Source organism: Terrapene carolina, unplaced genomic scaffold (genome assembly GCF_002925995.2).
Source record: "Terrapene carolina triunguis isolate 2854851 unplaced genomic scaffold, T_m_triunguis-2.0 Scaffold130, whole genome shotgun sequence".
NCBI classification, from domain to species: domain Eukaryota; kingdom Metazoa; phylum Chordata; order Testudines; family Emydidae; genus Terrapene; species Terrapene triunguis.
Genome location: NW_020664481.1, coordinates 7,903,435 through 7,920,362, shown reverse-complemented (window position 1 = coordinate 7,920,362; position 16,928 = coordinate 7,903,435). Strand labels below are relative to the sequence as shown.

General features: G+C 41.2%; 2 protein-coding genes across 2 annotated transcripts in view; both read right to left on the bottom strand.

The window, feature by feature from the left end:
• Positions 1–339: 339 nt before the first annotated feature.
• On the bottom strand, positions 340–5,389 carry RPS21 (ribosomal protein S21). Its single transcript, XM_024199014.3, has 6 exons — positions 5,292–5,389; positions 4,263–4,359; positions 2,897–2,960; positions 1,760–1,831; positions 597–652; positions 340–405 (listed from the first exon to the last, which is right to left on the bottom strand). Exons 2-6 carry the CDS (start codon positions 4,310–4,312, stop codon positions 396–398), a joined length of 252 nt encoding a protein of 83 aa, XP_024054782.1. The 5' UTR covers positions 4,313–4,359; positions 5,292–5,389; the 3' UTR covers positions 340–395.
• A 5,190-nt stretch (positions 5,390–10,579) lies between these two features.
• Positions 10,580–16,928, bottom strand: part of CABLES2 (Cdk5 and Abl enzyme substrate 2) — a 45,005-nt gene continuing 38,656 nt past the window's right edge. The window contains exons 6-9 of the mRNA XM_024199013.3: positions 16,762–16,865; positions 14,861–14,967; positions 12,957–13,161; positions 10,580–12,470 (exon numbers count right to left, since the gene is read on the bottom strand). Coding sequence (XP_024054781.1) covers positions 12,330–12,470; positions 12,957–13,161; positions 14,861–14,967; positions 16,762–16,865 — 557 coding nt within the window. The 3' untranslated portion in view covers positions 10,580–12,329. The remainder of the gene's footprint in view (positions 12,471–12,956; positions 13,162–14,860; positions 14,968–16,761; positions 16,866–16,928) is intronic.

Genomic DNA, 16,928 nt, shown 5'->3' with positions numbered 1-16,928 from the left:
GAATCAAACAATTTCTAAGTGTTTCCAGATTCCTATACCTGCAAAACATTCAACTCTTGATCTATGCTGTAGAGAATTAAAGCAAGGGTAATACAAAGAGCTAAATTTGCAACATATACTAAATGTGGATGAGAAAGTTTTAAGTTAACAAAAATGCAGACCCAGGTTTTCAAACGAGGCATAGTTCTATATACTGGGATATCAAAAGGTTTCATCTCTAGGTCCTCAGAATTAGTCAGTTCTGTAACTTTCCTGCACAAACATCTGAAGATATTTAGAGAACTTTAAAACCCACTGGCATTTATGGTTCTGAACTAAAATAAAACACTGCACATCAAATATGTTCAAGCTGTTTATTTTACAACAAAATGTTCCATATCAGAGAGCATCTTCAGTTAGAAATTCCTGGAAAAGAAAACCAAACAAAATCGTTACAAAGTCATAATCTGTTTCAGCAGCTTTAATAAATATTTTTGTAAAACTTCATAAACAGCCTGTAAATCCACAATACATGTTTTCATCAAGACCTAAAACTCTGGAACCTGGAAAGGAAATCACATTGATAACCTTTGCAAAGATGAGATAAACATACTTACTTGGAAACAATCCCATCATTTTTTGCCAGACGCAGAATAGAATCATCAGATTCACCCTTAAATAGAAAAAAATGGAGTGCTGAAACCCAGTCTGTAATCCCTGGTTTCTCATTTTTAAATGTAAAATGAGAGATGTGAGGTGCTCAGCTACCTAAAGACATTTCTGGAAGCATCAACGGCTTAGAGATGTATATAAATCTGTTGATAGAATGCTATTTGTGCGAATTAGCTTTTCCAAAAGTATTCATCAAATTCTTGGCCATCTTGCAGTACTAGAAAGTGTTTTTAACTTCATACGTTATGTCACTTGATGCTCAATGATATATCTTGTTATTACACAGACACAGCACCCTGATGAAAGTGCAGAAAAAGCACCACACTGAGTTGGTTTAAAGAAATCTTAAAAGCTGGATTTTTGTGTTGCTTACGAACACCACAGATCCAACACTGCTCTAGAAACTGGTCACTCGGTATACTGGTTGCCACACACACAAAAAATAAATCTTCAGCTATTTCTTTTACTGATTTCATTACTGCAGATTTTTGGACAATTCAATTATACGTGTTTTAACCAGAAAAGAAATGAGAATAAATAAGTGGAGAAGTTGATTTGGTAATGGAATTTGTTCATGAAATTCACATCTCAAATCTAAACAGAATGAATACAAGCTAGCTTTTTGTTTTACATTTAAAACTGATTAAGGTCTCATGAAAGGTACTGGATTGAGAACTTTAGAAACAGAAATCCTCTATCCAGTGAGCATGTAGAGTAGCACAGGAAGCAACAATACTAACATCCTTACATTCCTCTGACAGTGTGCCTCAGATATGTTCTGGAGGAAGAACAACTTGTGGATAAAGAATAGCAGTGTTTCTATGATGGACTGGCCCTGTACAAACTCCCACTAAAGTCAGGAGAGTTTTTCCATTTAAAGAGAAGTTGGATGGGGTCCACTGTCTTTGTTCCCTTTACTACTGAGTCTGCCAAATAGTGTGCCAGAGGAGAGGTATGGTTTTTGTGATAGACACACTAGTCCACTGGGAGCTGGACTGAGATCACAAACTTTTCACAAAGGCCAAACATGCATCACATGGGGATAAACAGTCCAACCAATCTAAGATGGAGTAAACACATTTCCTAATTTTCAAGAAAACATTCTTACCATCCTACGAATTGCTCCACAAATGGCATAAGTTTTGAACTGGCCATTGACTCTGCCTGTGACCTTGTCAACCTACAATTATAATTAGATCATTTTGAGTAAGTAGACATGTTGGTAAACACACAATTCTTGTAATACTTTACCCTCTAAAAAATATCAAGTTTGCAAACAAGAGGCGTCAAAAGGTAAATTGTTTGCAGAGAAATGGGTCCTACGGTCAGAATATCATGAATCACAAAACCTAAGCCAAATGTCCACATTAAAAATGACAGATTAGTTTCTCCACATACATAAAAGGACCATGGAGTCTGATGGATTTAGGATCAGACAACATAACAGGAATACAATTAACCAGTAACAAACTGGTGTATTAACAAAGGCCTGGGTAGAAGATAAAGTCAAAGTCTCTTTTGGGACACAAGTACATGTCCAATTTAAAAGTTTGTGGATTTAGCTGCCTTAATGACAAGCGCACTTGTCTGGATTTAGGACTGTATCGAAATTTGGAAGAAGCAGTCTTGTTCTGCAGGCAGCTAAATGCACAAGAAAAAGGACACAAATGATCTCACTTTTTCAAGTTGTAGGGAAGTTTCCTAGAAAGAGAACATTGAGCAGTGTAAGATTAAACCCTCCAGCGACCCGTAAAATAGCACAAGGATTTGTTTTTCATTTCTGCTGATCCCCAATCCTTGAATAATGAAATATGGTAAGCAGGAGAATTTTTCTTAACATTAAAAGGGAAATAAAATCACTTTAAAAATGTGCATATTATGGTGATGTAAAAAAGATGAAGTAATTTGCCCAAATCCACACAGTAAGCAAATTGCAGAGACAAAATTGCAAGACTTCCAATTATCAGTCCCATACCTTAACTCCTAAGCCACATTCCCTCCATGAATATTAAAAAATTACAAATCCTGTACATAGCACAACAAAGGCAGATTTGCCAAAGCAAGCTGCCAAGATAAATTACATCCAATGCTATTGAGATGGTATTAGACTTATTTAGAGATGTAATACAACATTCACGCTGACATATTGAGCACTTCATAAACGTTAGTGAAACTGAAGGTTCTAAACTTCACAAATAGTTACAACTCTCTAATTAAATCTACATCTGTCATGAGTTATACTTACCTCAGAAATATTCATTTGAATGGAAGCATGGTCCTTAGCACCGATTATTCGGTTGCTAGCAGAGCTGAGGAAAGAGGTAATATGAATTTAAAATAAGAAGCATACAAGGAGGGTATTATACTAACCGAACAAAGCCTATTAAAGGCCTACCCACAGTATGAATACAGCTGGGCTAGCAGTTTGATGGTGATAGTCAAGGCATCAGAGAGCTCAATGACCATACAGTTAAAAGTAGGCCTGATACCAGATTTAAACCTGGCTCTTATTTGGCAGTATTACACTTAGCTATGGCAGTAAATAATCTTAATGTTGGCCTATTTCATTATTTTTAGACTATGTTCACTGCACGTAAATGAAGATAACTCACACCGGAAATATGCATTCCTATCTGCTCTGGAAAGCAACTATAAGAAACTGGAATGTAGCTACCTACTATGTCTGAGAGGAATGCTACTTATTTAGTAACAGAGCAGTGGTAGTGATTGAGTAGAATCAACTGGCCCTTCCAATAGCACCCTCACACAAAATTATTTTTGCCTGCACTTCACATAGTTTATTTAAGGGGTTTACCAGGTTTATCTGAATTTCTTATAAAAAAACCTCCTGGTATGTCTATTTAATTCTTTGCCTATCTTAATCCCAGGACTGCGACTTTTAGACTAAACATTGTGAATCCAGATGCAGTGAGTAATCATGAGTTCATTGTAAAAACTCCTAAGAACCCAGAAGGAGCTCACGAAACTGCTCCTGCAGGAAATAAACACATACTCACAAATGAGCAGTTCATTTTATAAGTTTTTGTTCCCCCTTGAAGAAGGTCGGAACAAAATGACTCCCAACACCAATCTGGCCACTTGCTAATGCTATGTGCTTTTGTGAAAGTTGTGTTTTTTTCTCTTAATGGTGAAGGTAACTAACCACTGGAACACTTTATCAATTGTCATGGTGAAATCTCCATCAGTGACAAGTTTTAAGTCAAGAGTGGGTGTTTTTCTAAAAGATCTAGTTCAATAAAGGAATTATTTTGGAGAAGTTTTATGGCCTGTGTTACCCAGGTCAGATTAGATGATCGCAATGGTCCTTTCTGGCCTTGGAATCTAAGAGGAAGTAGTAATTCAACTAAATTAATCCCATCATAGAATATAGTGAACTGGTGCTTTGGTTACCAAGTTTCATGCTTCAGGGCATAAACTGATCCTCACACAGGAACTGCCTTTCACACACCATCACATACCAGTGAGGTTTATTATGGGGATACTGACACTGTTGGATGCAGGAGGCTGCACAAGACTGACCATCTGAGTCAGCCAGGAAAGACCCATGCCCCTATATAATAGCACCAAGCACACCAAGGAAAGGAACTCACCATTTACGAGGCACATACAGGTCCACAAATTCCCCAGCGTCGTTCTGCATCTTATTTTTCTATGTGTTACCACACAGGGATGTGCAAGAGGAGATACCTAAGGGGACATAAATCACAGGGTCATACCCTACTAACCAAGTTCTCAGATACACGTTCTAACAGGCCAGCCCACCGAGAGTTGTCCTGCTCAGCTTAAGCACACCTCAGTCTATCCGTCTTAAATTTTATCCTGTAGTATCTCTGTGCCTTCCGCATAAAACCGATAGCAATAACAAAGTCCCTTGTGAGCTTAATGGAGTCTCCGGCATTTCTCCCTTTTTCCAACACACACAACTCTGCTTGTGGTCAAGTCTTTGTTTTTTGAGGATTTTGCTAGTTTTTGTGGGGATGGATTTCGGAGTCTAAGGGCATGTCAGCGTGGTGTGATTCTTATGGTGGAAAGGCCATTTCGAAAGGGAAGGTTTTGCAGCGTGTCCTAGAGACAAGCAGGCCTATTTGCCCGATCTAACCACCAGGGCCCCAAGACAAATGCTTCGCCCTCAACCCTCGTGTGCTTCGTCCTGGGCTAGGTGATCGGCGCGGTCCCAAACGTCACCCTCATGCACCGGGACTGATTCTCGGATGTAACTGGGACTGGAGCCGTTAAACCCCAAACCCAAACCGGGGACTAGCGGGCCCAAACCCGGCCCCGCGCACCGCAGGAAAAGCCTGGCCGCCCCCCGCACGTGGCTGGGATCGGGACGGGGAGACAAGCTCCCCCCCTCCCCCCGGCCCAAGGGAGAAGAACCGGGGCTTCCTCCGCTGATGGCCGGCCCGGCGCCTGGGCCAAGGCGGGAGAACCGAGGCCGGCCCAGGGGGGCAGAAGGGGCCCGAGCCCAGCCCGCCCCACTGCCCCCCGGGGGCCGGAAAAGGGGCCGGGAACCCGGCGCCGCGGCCCACCCTCCCTGCCGGTGTCTCAACAGCCGCCGCGGCCTGCAGCCCCCAGCCCCGGCTCGCGCCCCGCCAGCCCGGCCGCCCCTCGCCTCCTACCTCGCCGCCAGCCCAGACCGGAAAGGGCGACACCCGCCACCCGGAAGCGATAAAACAAAGACGGGGAAAGACGCGAGCGCTTCCGGGGCAGCGTCCCTGACGTCACTGGCGGGCGGGGGAGGGTAAGCGGGAAGGTTCTTCCGCGCCTTGGCCTCAGGTTGCCGCCCTAGCCCAGGGGCTCTCCCACGCCCCTGCACCGCGACCGCCTAACAGCAAACCGCGACACGGCCCCGCGGCGGGGACAAGCCTGAGCCCGAGGGCTTCAGCCCCAGCTGGGCCCCGGCCCCCAGCAAGGCTCAGCCAGGCCTGGCGCCCCCCGTTACAATGGGGGTGTGGCCCACGTTGGGGTCCCAACCCCCAGGGGGAGAACCGCGGCCCTAGACCAGACCTGCGGTTGTTCGTCTACAGCCAACGTAGTGCAACGCCCTGTCTTCCAAGGACATTTACTCCCGCTTGAAGGGGCGGGCTCCTGCCACGGCCCCCCCTTCTCCCTCCCTCGTGATTGGGAGACAGCCCGGACGTGGGCTTGGCGGCACAAAATCACTAGGAATTGCGGGTGCTCAGCACCCCTGGGACTGCTCCCTTACCTAACTCTCCCCACCCCTTTGCGTATGGAGAACCGTGTCTTATTGGGAGCAGGTTGATACGGGTACAGCCTTTTAACTAAGCTAAAAACTGTCACTGTAGCAACAGAAAACAAGGGTGGGCGGAGACCTTAGGTGGACATTCGCCTGGGTCAGGTCCATGGTCCAGTGCCAATGGCCCAGGACTGGGACTTGGGCACACTTGTTTTAATCCCATTTCCATCAGTAACTTGACATACGATCTTGTGAAAGCACAACTTTCTGCCCCTCATTTCCTTTACATCTGTAAAACATACTTTGTAAAGTGCTTTGAGATGCTGCACATTTATATGAATGACAAGAGCGTCTCAGCTTTCTTGCTGGACAGCATGAATGCCTTAGCTTTTGGCCTTTACCTGGAGTCCTCACACTTGTACTTCACTCAGTGGATAAGAAACAAGATTAAAATGAAGGGGTAGCTGTTCTGAGCCTTGGCCTGTCTGTCCAATTCCCACACCGACGTTTCTCAGAGAACATGGTCTATTGTAACTCGCTTTAATCAAAGCAAAAATCCATATGGGATGAAGGAAAAGGGTAGCTTGGAACAGCTGCTGCACTCTACAAATAGTAATGAATGCATCAGAAGTCTAGAGGAAACTGACTTGTGTGCCCCCCCCCCATTGGGCTGAAGCATGTCTGGATGCAGATTACTTTCTTTGGTTAATTGGGCTGTGATCCTAGAAAAGGCTGCAGCCTAGAAATCTCACTTCCTGACACTTTAGGATTAATTCTTTTTAAATGTGAGCTGCTATTAAAAGTCAGGCATTGAAACAAGTGTCTAGTTTGAACTGATTTGATTTAGAACTTCACTGTGGAGCCATTTGTGGATTGTTTCTTGTTTTAGCAATTGGCGATCAGCTTGCCGCTTGCTCCAATTCAGAGGCCAGGCCTGTGGAACTAAATTAACCTTCTAAATTATCAGTGGTGGGTATATAATTATGGCTGCCTTTTATTTAGCGTATTCATTTGCTGTATGAGACAAAAGCAGTATTTGAGGCTGCCAGACACTGTAAAAGTTGATTCAGACATCAATAGCAAAAACCATTATGGACCACCCATGACCATCTGATGTCTCTGGATCTGGCCAGGGAATGGTAAAGTGTCTGGACCTCACTTACCATTCCAAACAAGCACCTTATTACTGATCTGACAAGCCACCCTCCTGGTTTCAGCCTGTGATGCAAACTTTGGACCACTTTCAACTGCATCCGAACAAGCCATGGAAGATGCAGCTACTTGATGCACAAGTGGAAAATCAAAAGTTCCACTTCATGCGACTGGGGTGAGAACATCCAAACCACACAACGCAGCGCCCCAAATACAGATTCAAAGGTGAATTGGATGATAGCCACAATGTCACAGAGGCGGCCTTGAATCATCTTGCCTTATGGACATACAACTGCATCTATAGTATGTTGCTCTGCAGATGCCATATGCATGTGAAAGCGAGCAAGCAATATTTTAGGAAGCAGGTGTGTGTGTGTGTGTGTGTGTGTGTGTAGTAGCAGTCCTTACTTTAAATAGGGGCATGGACAGGAAACTGGAACAACCGTTCCAGTAGCAGGGGTAAAAAAACCTCAACTGGCTTCAAGACTGAGCTTGATAAGTTTGTGGAGGAGATGATATGAGGAGACTGCCTACAATAGCACGTCTTTGGCTATCCCTTCATGTGAGGATGATGTTTGCCAAGGGGGTTCATTGGTGGGGTTTTAAGTGGCTTAGGAACCCAATTCATGCCTTGCAGATTTTCCCACAGAAGTGACAGGTGTAATCTTGGAGGAGACAGTTGTTGGCTGGACTATTGTGCCTTTTCTTTCCTCCTTTGTCACTTCTCTGTCTCATGAGCACATCTGTGGCACCATTGTGTTCTGTTCCACGCCGAGTCCTCCCAGTTTGTACTTTCAGATAACAAATATCTCCAATGACCAGTGATGGGACACTGGGTATGAAGGGTTCTGAGTTGCTACAGAGAATTCTTTCCCACGTCTGGCTGCTGGGTCTTGTCCACATGATCAGGGTCTAAGTGATCACAATATTTGGGATCAGGAAGGAATTTTTTCCAGGGTCAGATTGGCAGAGACCCAGGTTTTTTTTGCCTTCCTCTGAAGCATGGGGCATGGGTCAGTTGTAGGTTGAAATTAGTGTAAATGGTGGATTCTCTGTAACTTGAAGTCTTTAAAGCACAATTTGAGGACTTCAGTAACTCAGCCAGAGATTATGGGTCTATTACAGGAGAGGGTGGGCAAGGTTCTGTGGCTTGCAATGAGCAGATCAGACTAGATCAGTGGTTCTCAACTAGGGGTCCAGGGCCCCTGGGGGGCTGCCAGCAGGCTTTGGGAGGTCCACTAAGCAGGGCCTGCATTAGATTTGCGGGGACCCAGGGCAGAAAGCTGAAGCCTCATTGTCTGGGGCTGAAGCCCAGGGCTCTGCCACCCAAGCCTGAAGCTTGAGCAACTTAGCTACATGGCGGCCCCTGGGCAGTTGCCGTGCTTGCTACCCCCTAACTCTGGCCCTGGCTTTTATATGCAGAAAAATAGTTGTGACACAAGGGGGCTGTGGAGTTTTTACAGGATGCTGGGGGGCCTCAGAAAGAAAAAGGTTGAGAACCCCTGGACTAATGATCAGGATGGGCCCTTCTGGCCTTAAAGTCTATGAGGTAGTAAGTATCTGCCTTGTTAAATGAGCCTGTCCTAGAGCTAAAAAGATATATTAAATGAACAGTCTGCCATATAATCACATTTCAGTATGAAATTTTCCTATGATTGCTGTAACTGAAAGACTAAATTAGACAGCACTAGTTCCTATGTATGTTTAGTCAGCTTCTCCAGTTTGTGGTCCTGTCACACAGTAATTTTTTTTTTTTTTAAATAGGGCATTATTGAAAACCCAAAAACATGGGTTAAGGATTCAGGGGCAAGTGTAGTACATGAAACTATCAAGAATATTTTTTTTTGAAAATTGACTTGGATTACCTGGCAGAAAGAGGTATTTGGAAGGAGGCAAAGGAAAGGCTCATACAGGTAGAGTGTTCTTAAAAGGAATATTTTCCAGACACAAGCCAAAGTATGTCAAACTTGATTGGTTACAAAATATGTATCAAAACAAATTTTATTTCACAGCTTCTCAATCCCACAATTTCATCAAAAGAATATTAGACAAATTACAAACAAGAGACTTTAATTTAATTTACTAAGACACAAAACTAACAGTTTACATAAAAATGTACAAGCTCCTATCAAGAGTCTTTTCGTTGTGCTGAATCTAAGCAGCACCATATTTACATGTGATACATAATTAAACCACACACCCAAATGTAAAGAGACCAACATCTCTCCTTAAAGGAAAAAAGATTGCATGAAAAAGTGTAACCTCTCTCTTAGAATGTTATGTTGGGTCCCATTTTGGTTTAGACATTGATAACATTGCAGTAATAATTTTCTACCACACAGTGGCAGCTTTTCTATAACAAGATAAATATATCACAATGAGGCTTAACTGAAATAGGACTCTAAGCCAATTTAGGGTAGAGAATGCTAACTCCTATAAAACAGTACACACACACACACACACACACACACGTTAGTTACTGCCTTTGCCAACAGGATCACCATTTCTGTACAGATAAGTCACAGAAAAAGGTACCCAACATACAAGTTGTAGACGGTTGGTTAAAATGACAATTTGGGATCAATAACCCATCTTCAGACTTGAAACAAGATTTCTAAGGTGTTACAGAAGAGTTTCCTTCCATTTCTTATAGAAATTTACACACAGTGAACACTGTATATAAATAGACCATTCCCCTGATACAATTTTCACCCATAATATCTAGGGCTTTAGAGCTCAGAGCTTTGGATGTGCACAAGCCGAGGTTTAAAATGAGCACCTATTACGGTAAAGCCTTTACTTAAAACACTGCTCTGAAGAACACATGCTTTATCTTAGGAAGGTGTAATTCTACATTTTGCTGGAAGAATAAACCCAACTTGCCCATTTACACACTGAAGCAACAACCTGCATCCTTACTCAGGCACAGCTTCCATTGCAGTCAATGTCTGATGAAGGATTGCAGGATTAGACTAAGGTTTACATTTCAGTCAGAGCATCTTTTCTCCGTTACATATTAGTTTAAATCAATTTAACTCCTATAATTAACAGCAGGAGCACAAGTTGTCTTGGAGCACTACATTTTTAGACATTTATAGTAACATGACGATTTTACATTTTTTGGACAAAAACTGTGAGAAGTTTTACATTTACCACTTCCCCAAACACTTAAGTTCCATATTAAGTTTGTCAATATTTAGATAAAGAAAGGGTATTGACTGATTTGGAGAAAGCTGTAGCAGATAATGGACCATTATAAATTGAGTGCACTGCATTAATTAAAAAAAAAAAAAAAAAGTAAGTTGGCAACCCACAAGTGTTAGTCTAATACTTTAGTAAAATAGAACTTATAAAACTGGCACTAATTATTCAGTACAGAACTTTAGCAAACAACCGACAATTTTCTAACCTCTGTTTTGGAAAATAAATTCAGTTGGCAAGTTGGATGTTAGCTATCTTCCAATTTAAAAAGTTTGTAAAATTCTCCCAGATTAAGAAATTATCATGCATGTTGAATTTTAGAAAGCTGCTTCTCTGTAAAGTTTATGTCCTGCGCATTGACCAGAAGGTGCATATTTACTTGCACCAAAGTTGTTAAATAGAGCTACTAGGTTTAGGACTTGAGTAGTATTACTGCAGTTAGACGTATAAAATACCTTTCAAGTGCTGCTTAAAAAGAAAGGCTCTACTAAGTTTGCTTCAGTTTCACTGAAGTCAAACTGGACTTAGGTAAAATGTAGTTGAATAGCAAGACTTCAGTTTTATGTTTGTTCTTATTTAGTGGCCACCACAAACGCGCAAGGAGTTGAAATTTACAGTACTCCATGTATCAGAGACCAGGTAGCCTTTTTACCTCAGGAAGAGATCTAGTATCTAAGTTAGTCACAAACAAATACTTGGACATTGAGAAATTTTGTATTATTTTTGTCCCTTGCAAACACACACAAACACTTATTTGTATCATAATATTGCTTAGAAAAAACCCCAAGAACAACTAACTGTATCGCTAAAGGTACAACATGTTTCAGAATGGTTTAAACCAACTGTCTGGACAACAGTGGAAGAAGTTATTTAACCCTTGCATAAACAGAGTGCTGCTGAACATTAACTTCTAACTGAATGGCTGATCAAACATGCAACAAATGCCAGTTTCATGAGGCCCATCACAGTGGCACAATGCTTGGAAGAACTGAGTAAAAAGTAGCAATTTAACAACTGGACATACTTTGTTTCATTGGCTTAGTTTGGAAGTGATAGCAGTACTGGCTGAAACACTTGTGTACAGAGCAGAGAAAGATCACTCATGATAGACATGGTCATGTTTAAAAAGGTGCTTAGTTTCAGACTATAGTAAACAGTGGCATAAATCAAAATTATAAACGATAATATGGTGATTTCCTCTCACCTGTAAGTCAATTTCTTATCTCCAATTGAACAATGAACTACAAGAATGAACTCCAAGCTGCTTTGCTGCAGCTAACGTGTTCAACAAGTGATATTTCACGATAGATTTCCAAACAATCTTTCTTTCCTTTTTTAAAATAAAACCTTTATTCACATATTAATAGTTAAAGAAGTTGAACTAGAATAGTTTCAGACTTGCTACCTATAGATCTATAATACAAATCCCCTCTGTAATATTAGTGCAGATATACTGGAATTGTTTTCACTATATGCAAGGCAAATGCAGGTAAAGGATACATTGCTATTTAAATTCAGGATTCACTATTATGCAACGTAAGTAACTTAAAAAGTACTGGTACCAGACCAGTCAATTTTAGGCACATCTTTAAAAAAATAAAGTATGCATTTTATTAATGTAAAAATGCAAGAAAATTCTCAGATACACTATTTGAAGTTTATGATTTCTTTGAATGGAAGTGTTGCTCCCTTTAGTTTCAAGGAAGAAAATAAAGGTTGAAACAATCTAAGAGAACAATAGTGTAGCATCCTTTGTAGGGAAGAACTGACCATTTCCTAGTAAAATTGAAAAGGAAAATACAGAATAGCCAGCAGCCACAAAGGCAGCTAGTTTGTGAATCATTTGTGCTTTAATGTCCAAAGGAAAATAAAGTTCAAGACAACCCTTTCTGTACCATCTCCTGATACAGACTTGGTACCTGTATCGTTAATGTACACCTTGACTGTTTAAAAATCATGCTGCAGTCTTCAAACTAGCTGTAGGCATGATCTGATGCACATTGTGACACAGAGAAGGTCAGTGGCAAGTGTCAAATTCAGGAGCAAAATGTTCAGTAATGCTGTTAATCCCCAGAGCCACTGGTGAGCAGCTGGAATGTAGCTTTGGTCAGGCTTGCTGTGTGAGACGTCTATAATGAGGTAAAACTTGGTTTTCAGGAAGGTAGAGGACCAGCTCCAAAGCTACAAGCACTGTAAATTCAAATCCAATGAGATCTCGTCTGTTGAATCTGAATCTTTCTTCTAGTTTCTGCAATGGCATTTTTTGGGAGGGGGAAAAAGAGAAGAAGAAGAGGAGAAAATCGGATCAGCAGTTATCCTCAGGAAAGCTACTAGATTGTCACAGGTCATACCAGCATAAGAAAGGAAAGTAATCATGTTATGGCCTGAGCTGTACATACATACAGGATCAAATATGCAGTTGGCCTGCAAAACTAGAAACAGACCAATTTATGGGTTCAGCTCTGGTAACTGGGAGCCAAATTACCCAATTTGCATGCAAACACACAGGTTTTTGCATGCCCAAAAGTTTTAGGGGTGCGGTTTGGAGATCAAATAAAAACACAGGCCATTCCCCCCAAAAAACCACGTGCCTAATTTTAGGATCGGAGCCTAAATTTGGTTACTCATTTTTTAAAAAGTCTTGGTCTTAGCTCATAAAATACAAGACTGCAACATTAATAAAAAGACAGAGCTTATTTATGACAGTGAATGAAAGAATTCAAACTATACTTACATCAATAAGGTGTTTAACTTCATGTTTCCTGAGATCACTGCTGATCTTGGCTGCAAGAAGCACACAAGCACCAGCGCACAGTTTGCGGTTCTGTTTGTTGAGCTTGCCTTGGAGAACAAGCTTCTCGAAGTAAACGTACGCCATTGACACAGTAACTGGCTCTAGATTGCACTCTTCACTCAGGTTCCACATCTCTCTCTTTAAGCTGTGAGGGGACAAAATACCTTTAGCACATGAAATGGTTTCTAAAAAAAACATTGGAAACTCTGCAGTGTGAAGGAAGCAAGGATTGGTAAAGGGACTGAAGCCCTGAATTTATTAATCTGGTTCAGATCTAATCCAGACTAGTTCTCAACAATGCTGTTACCATCTGAAGGCTGTTTGGTGGCATATGAAGTGAACTGGTATTCTCAGTACAGTTCCCAGTGGACAGGCCTCCACAATGCAGAAACTACATGATGGCTGGCATTAACTAGCACTTTCAGAGCCCAAGGAGACTGAACCTCCTTGTCACATGGAGGTGATCCCTCTATATCAGTTTTAAGGCAAATTGGCAGGGCAGTGTTGCAAACTTATATTGCTAGTGGTCATGCTGTATCTGTGAAAGATTTCTCTAAACATGCAAGAGTAGGGAGTGGGAGCAGTTGAGGAGAAGAGGGGAACAGGACTTCAGGGCATGGTGTCTGCATGCAAATAAATAACTACATTTTTCAAATTTAACATCTACGTCTGTAGTTCTCCACATACAAGACACTGTATATTAAACAAAAATTGATGTAATATCTGATTGTAAATATCTACAGTGGTTGTGCTAAGAAGATTAAGTCCCTAAAAAAATATTCAGTATGTAACTATAAGAATTAATAGCCAAACAGGAAACTGTCATTTTGACAGCTTCACGGAACAGATTAGGGCTGAGAAAATAAGAATTCAAGTCCCAATAAAACTCAGTTCCAAATTTTTTGAAGTGAACTGAAAACTCTGTTAAAGTTACTAAACTGATTTTCAGCAATTTCAAGTGGGGTCTGAATTTCCATAGGGCTCGATCCTGCCTACCCGCCATTCATGGGACTCCTATTGAAATTTATGCTCATGCACAGTCCCATTGAAGCGAATAGGACTAAAGTGCCTAAGGGTTTGCAGAGTCAGGGCCGAAGTTTGCTATTCACAGACGACAGTCTTCCCACTGGGAAGTACAGTTCTGTATCATCAAGACAATGCCCCTCCCTGAAGACAGAAGTTAATATGTTCATAAGGCATTTCTAAAAAGATCTGAAATTATATTTTGAATAAATTGTATTTCTTATGGGTATTTATTTCACTAAAAGGTACAATAACAAATCACTGTAGTTTTCTTTAAAGATAATTGCCATATTGTGGCACAGAAAGGTGAAGTTGCCTGGATTTTCCCCCCCCCCCCCCCATTCTGCAGTTTCCTATAACAATCCAAGACCACAGGATATTTTCTTGTTACTCAAATAGAAATAGATAGCCATGTGGTCCCAGATGGAGGCACAGACTGCTTATAGGAAAGATGGAGCGCATTGTAGGCTGTGAAGTCCACTTATGTTTTGATCCATAGTTTGCAGAAGGATTGTTGAGTCAGTTGTAATTTGCTAACATTATATTAGTACTAAGTCAACAAGAAAGCAGTATTAGTCTGAAAATAACTACTTTTAGGCTGAGTTATATGAGGACCATTCCCCGCATCCTAAGCATTCCTGTAATGGCTGCCATCCCACAGCCAGCTTAACTGGTAACAAGAGATTATCAGTATTTAATCATATATACTATTAATAGAAGTAATATTTAATTCCATACAAGTGTTAAGAGGAAGCAGCTTGTACAAGAGGCTTAAAGGACATTCACTCTCCCCTTTCTGTTCTCAAGTGCTTGTTTCTTACCTTCTAATTTTGCTCAGCGTTAGCTTGATGTGAGGAAACTTCTCTTTAAAAGTTTCATTCATGTCCTTTTTAAGGTCTGAGGGTTTCACATATTCGATTACTGTGGTCTGAAAGACAAGAGGCAAATTTTCCATAACATTTGTGGTTTCATGGTCTACAATGCATTATAGGTGCCCTTCAAGCATACCCTCTGTTTGATACAAAGGCAAGACAGACGTCTTCAATAATATTTTGCACTCCTGTAGTGCACACCCAGTGCTTACAAAATATTAAAATAATCTCAGCAATTTGCAAGACAGACAATTGTCCCCATTTTACAGACCGTGAAACAAACTGGGAGGGTCAACGACTTGCCCAATAGATCAGGCTCCCTTTCTAGTATAAGCTTCTCAGAGCCTGACATCCAGGCTTCATTAGCTACCCAATGCTTTACCTTTAACAAACACAGGGCAGTGTGGGGACACTCTTGTGAAGCTAGAACTCAGCTGTCAGTGACACTGCTCATCGTGAGAACTTCCCTACTGAACTATCACGACAGAGTTGTGCAAGTGACCGGTATGGAATGTTAGGTACTGTTATAGATGCCTGTGGTAGGCCACAACGCCAGTAGTCTGCTGTTGGTCTGTCCACATCTTCAGAGCACTATAAAGCTTGTGTATTCAAGTACCAAGTATTATTTCATGGCCTATATGATGAGAGAGGAAAGAGTTCACTTTGTCCCCAAAACATTAAGGGTCAATAAAGGTGTGTGAGCAGGACTGTATGGTCTCATGACAAAGAGGTGCCAGAGAATGAAGTTTGTGCAGGGCAAAGTAAGCCTTCTAGCCTTAAGAGTGGTAACCTGCTATTACAATCATCAGCATTACATGTTGAGGCACATAAATTAGTGGAGTAGAGTAACTGCTAGACAAACAGTTGAAATAAGGCCATGTCAAGAGAAAGCTGTAGTAATCCCAATCTCACTGCGATGCTTTGGGGAAAAAAAAAATAAATAAATAAAAAAAATAAAGGAGCCAAAGTGTGGCAAAATGAAGAAATCCTAATTCTCAGACCCAAATACTGTCTTGCTGCTTTGAGTCAGTTTCTCGTGAGAGAAGTGGCAGGGAATCCTACAGCTTCAGCTGACAGCGTTCCTGGGAACAGACATCAACAATCCTGAAATCAGCGCTCTCTTTGGTTGTTGGATCTACTCTTTGACCTTTATGCGGTTTCTCTCTGTGTAACTAGCGGCCATTGTTTTGCAAGATTTCCATGCTCTAAGAGTGCCTTCACATTTAATAAAATAGAGTTCACTCCTGGAACAAACTGTCAGGAAGAGTAATTGCTTTAATGTGTTAAACAAAGTAGTTGTGCATAAACTAATCCCAGAGGCTCATAAAATTAACTTTTTGTAGCTGCTACTGATCAGTGGTTATAGATAACAGACAAAATGTTGTTCCAAATTACTGATATCCAGTCATCTCCACACAGTTCTAATAGACAAGCTTTTGCGGCAACATCTTTAAAATGTGCCTTTGTCCATAATATTATTTAGGAATACATTAACTAATTTATGCACTACTGAACATACATTCCTTGCATATTCACTACAATAGAGTCTATGCTTAATTGGGTCATCACCATTGAATATCAGATAGAAGTTTAATCTCCCTGAGGACAGAAGATCCTTAGCGCTCTCTGGTAATCTATTACTAATGTAGTGTTTGGCACTGCTCTTTAACTCAGTAGTGCTCAAGTTCAATGCACAACTATGTCTGTTTATAGTTTTTCCAATAAGTACTCAACAAACAGGGCACATTTTATCCAAGGTAGTACTTGACATGACACTGAGCATCCATGCGTGGAGTACGTATGCACAGGGAGCCAGACAGCTGCTCAGTTAAAATATACCAATTTCTTACCATGTAAGATGCAAAGATGAGAACCCGCTTGTGTTTCCCACAGGGCCATTGAGGATCATCCAGGAGATTCGGATTATACTCTGATGACTCACCAACTTCGTTTCCTGGAAGAATGGGAGAAGTAAATACAGCATGAGTTGTAAGATGAACAAAAAAAAAAAAAAAAA

Coding starts and splice junctions, on each gene's coding strand:
- RPS21 (XM_024199014.3), bottom strand. CDS start 4,312: ATGCAGAACGACGCTGGGGAATTTGTGGACCTGTATGTGCCTCGTAAA. Junction 1,832..2,896: donor TTCAAATGAATATTTCTGAG/GTAAGTATAACT, acceptor TTATAATTGTAG/GTTGACAAGGTCACAGGCAG. Junction 653..1,759: donor GTGGAGCAATTCGTAGGATG/GTAAGAATGTTT, acceptor TTTCTATTTAAG/GGTGAATCTGATGATTCTAT.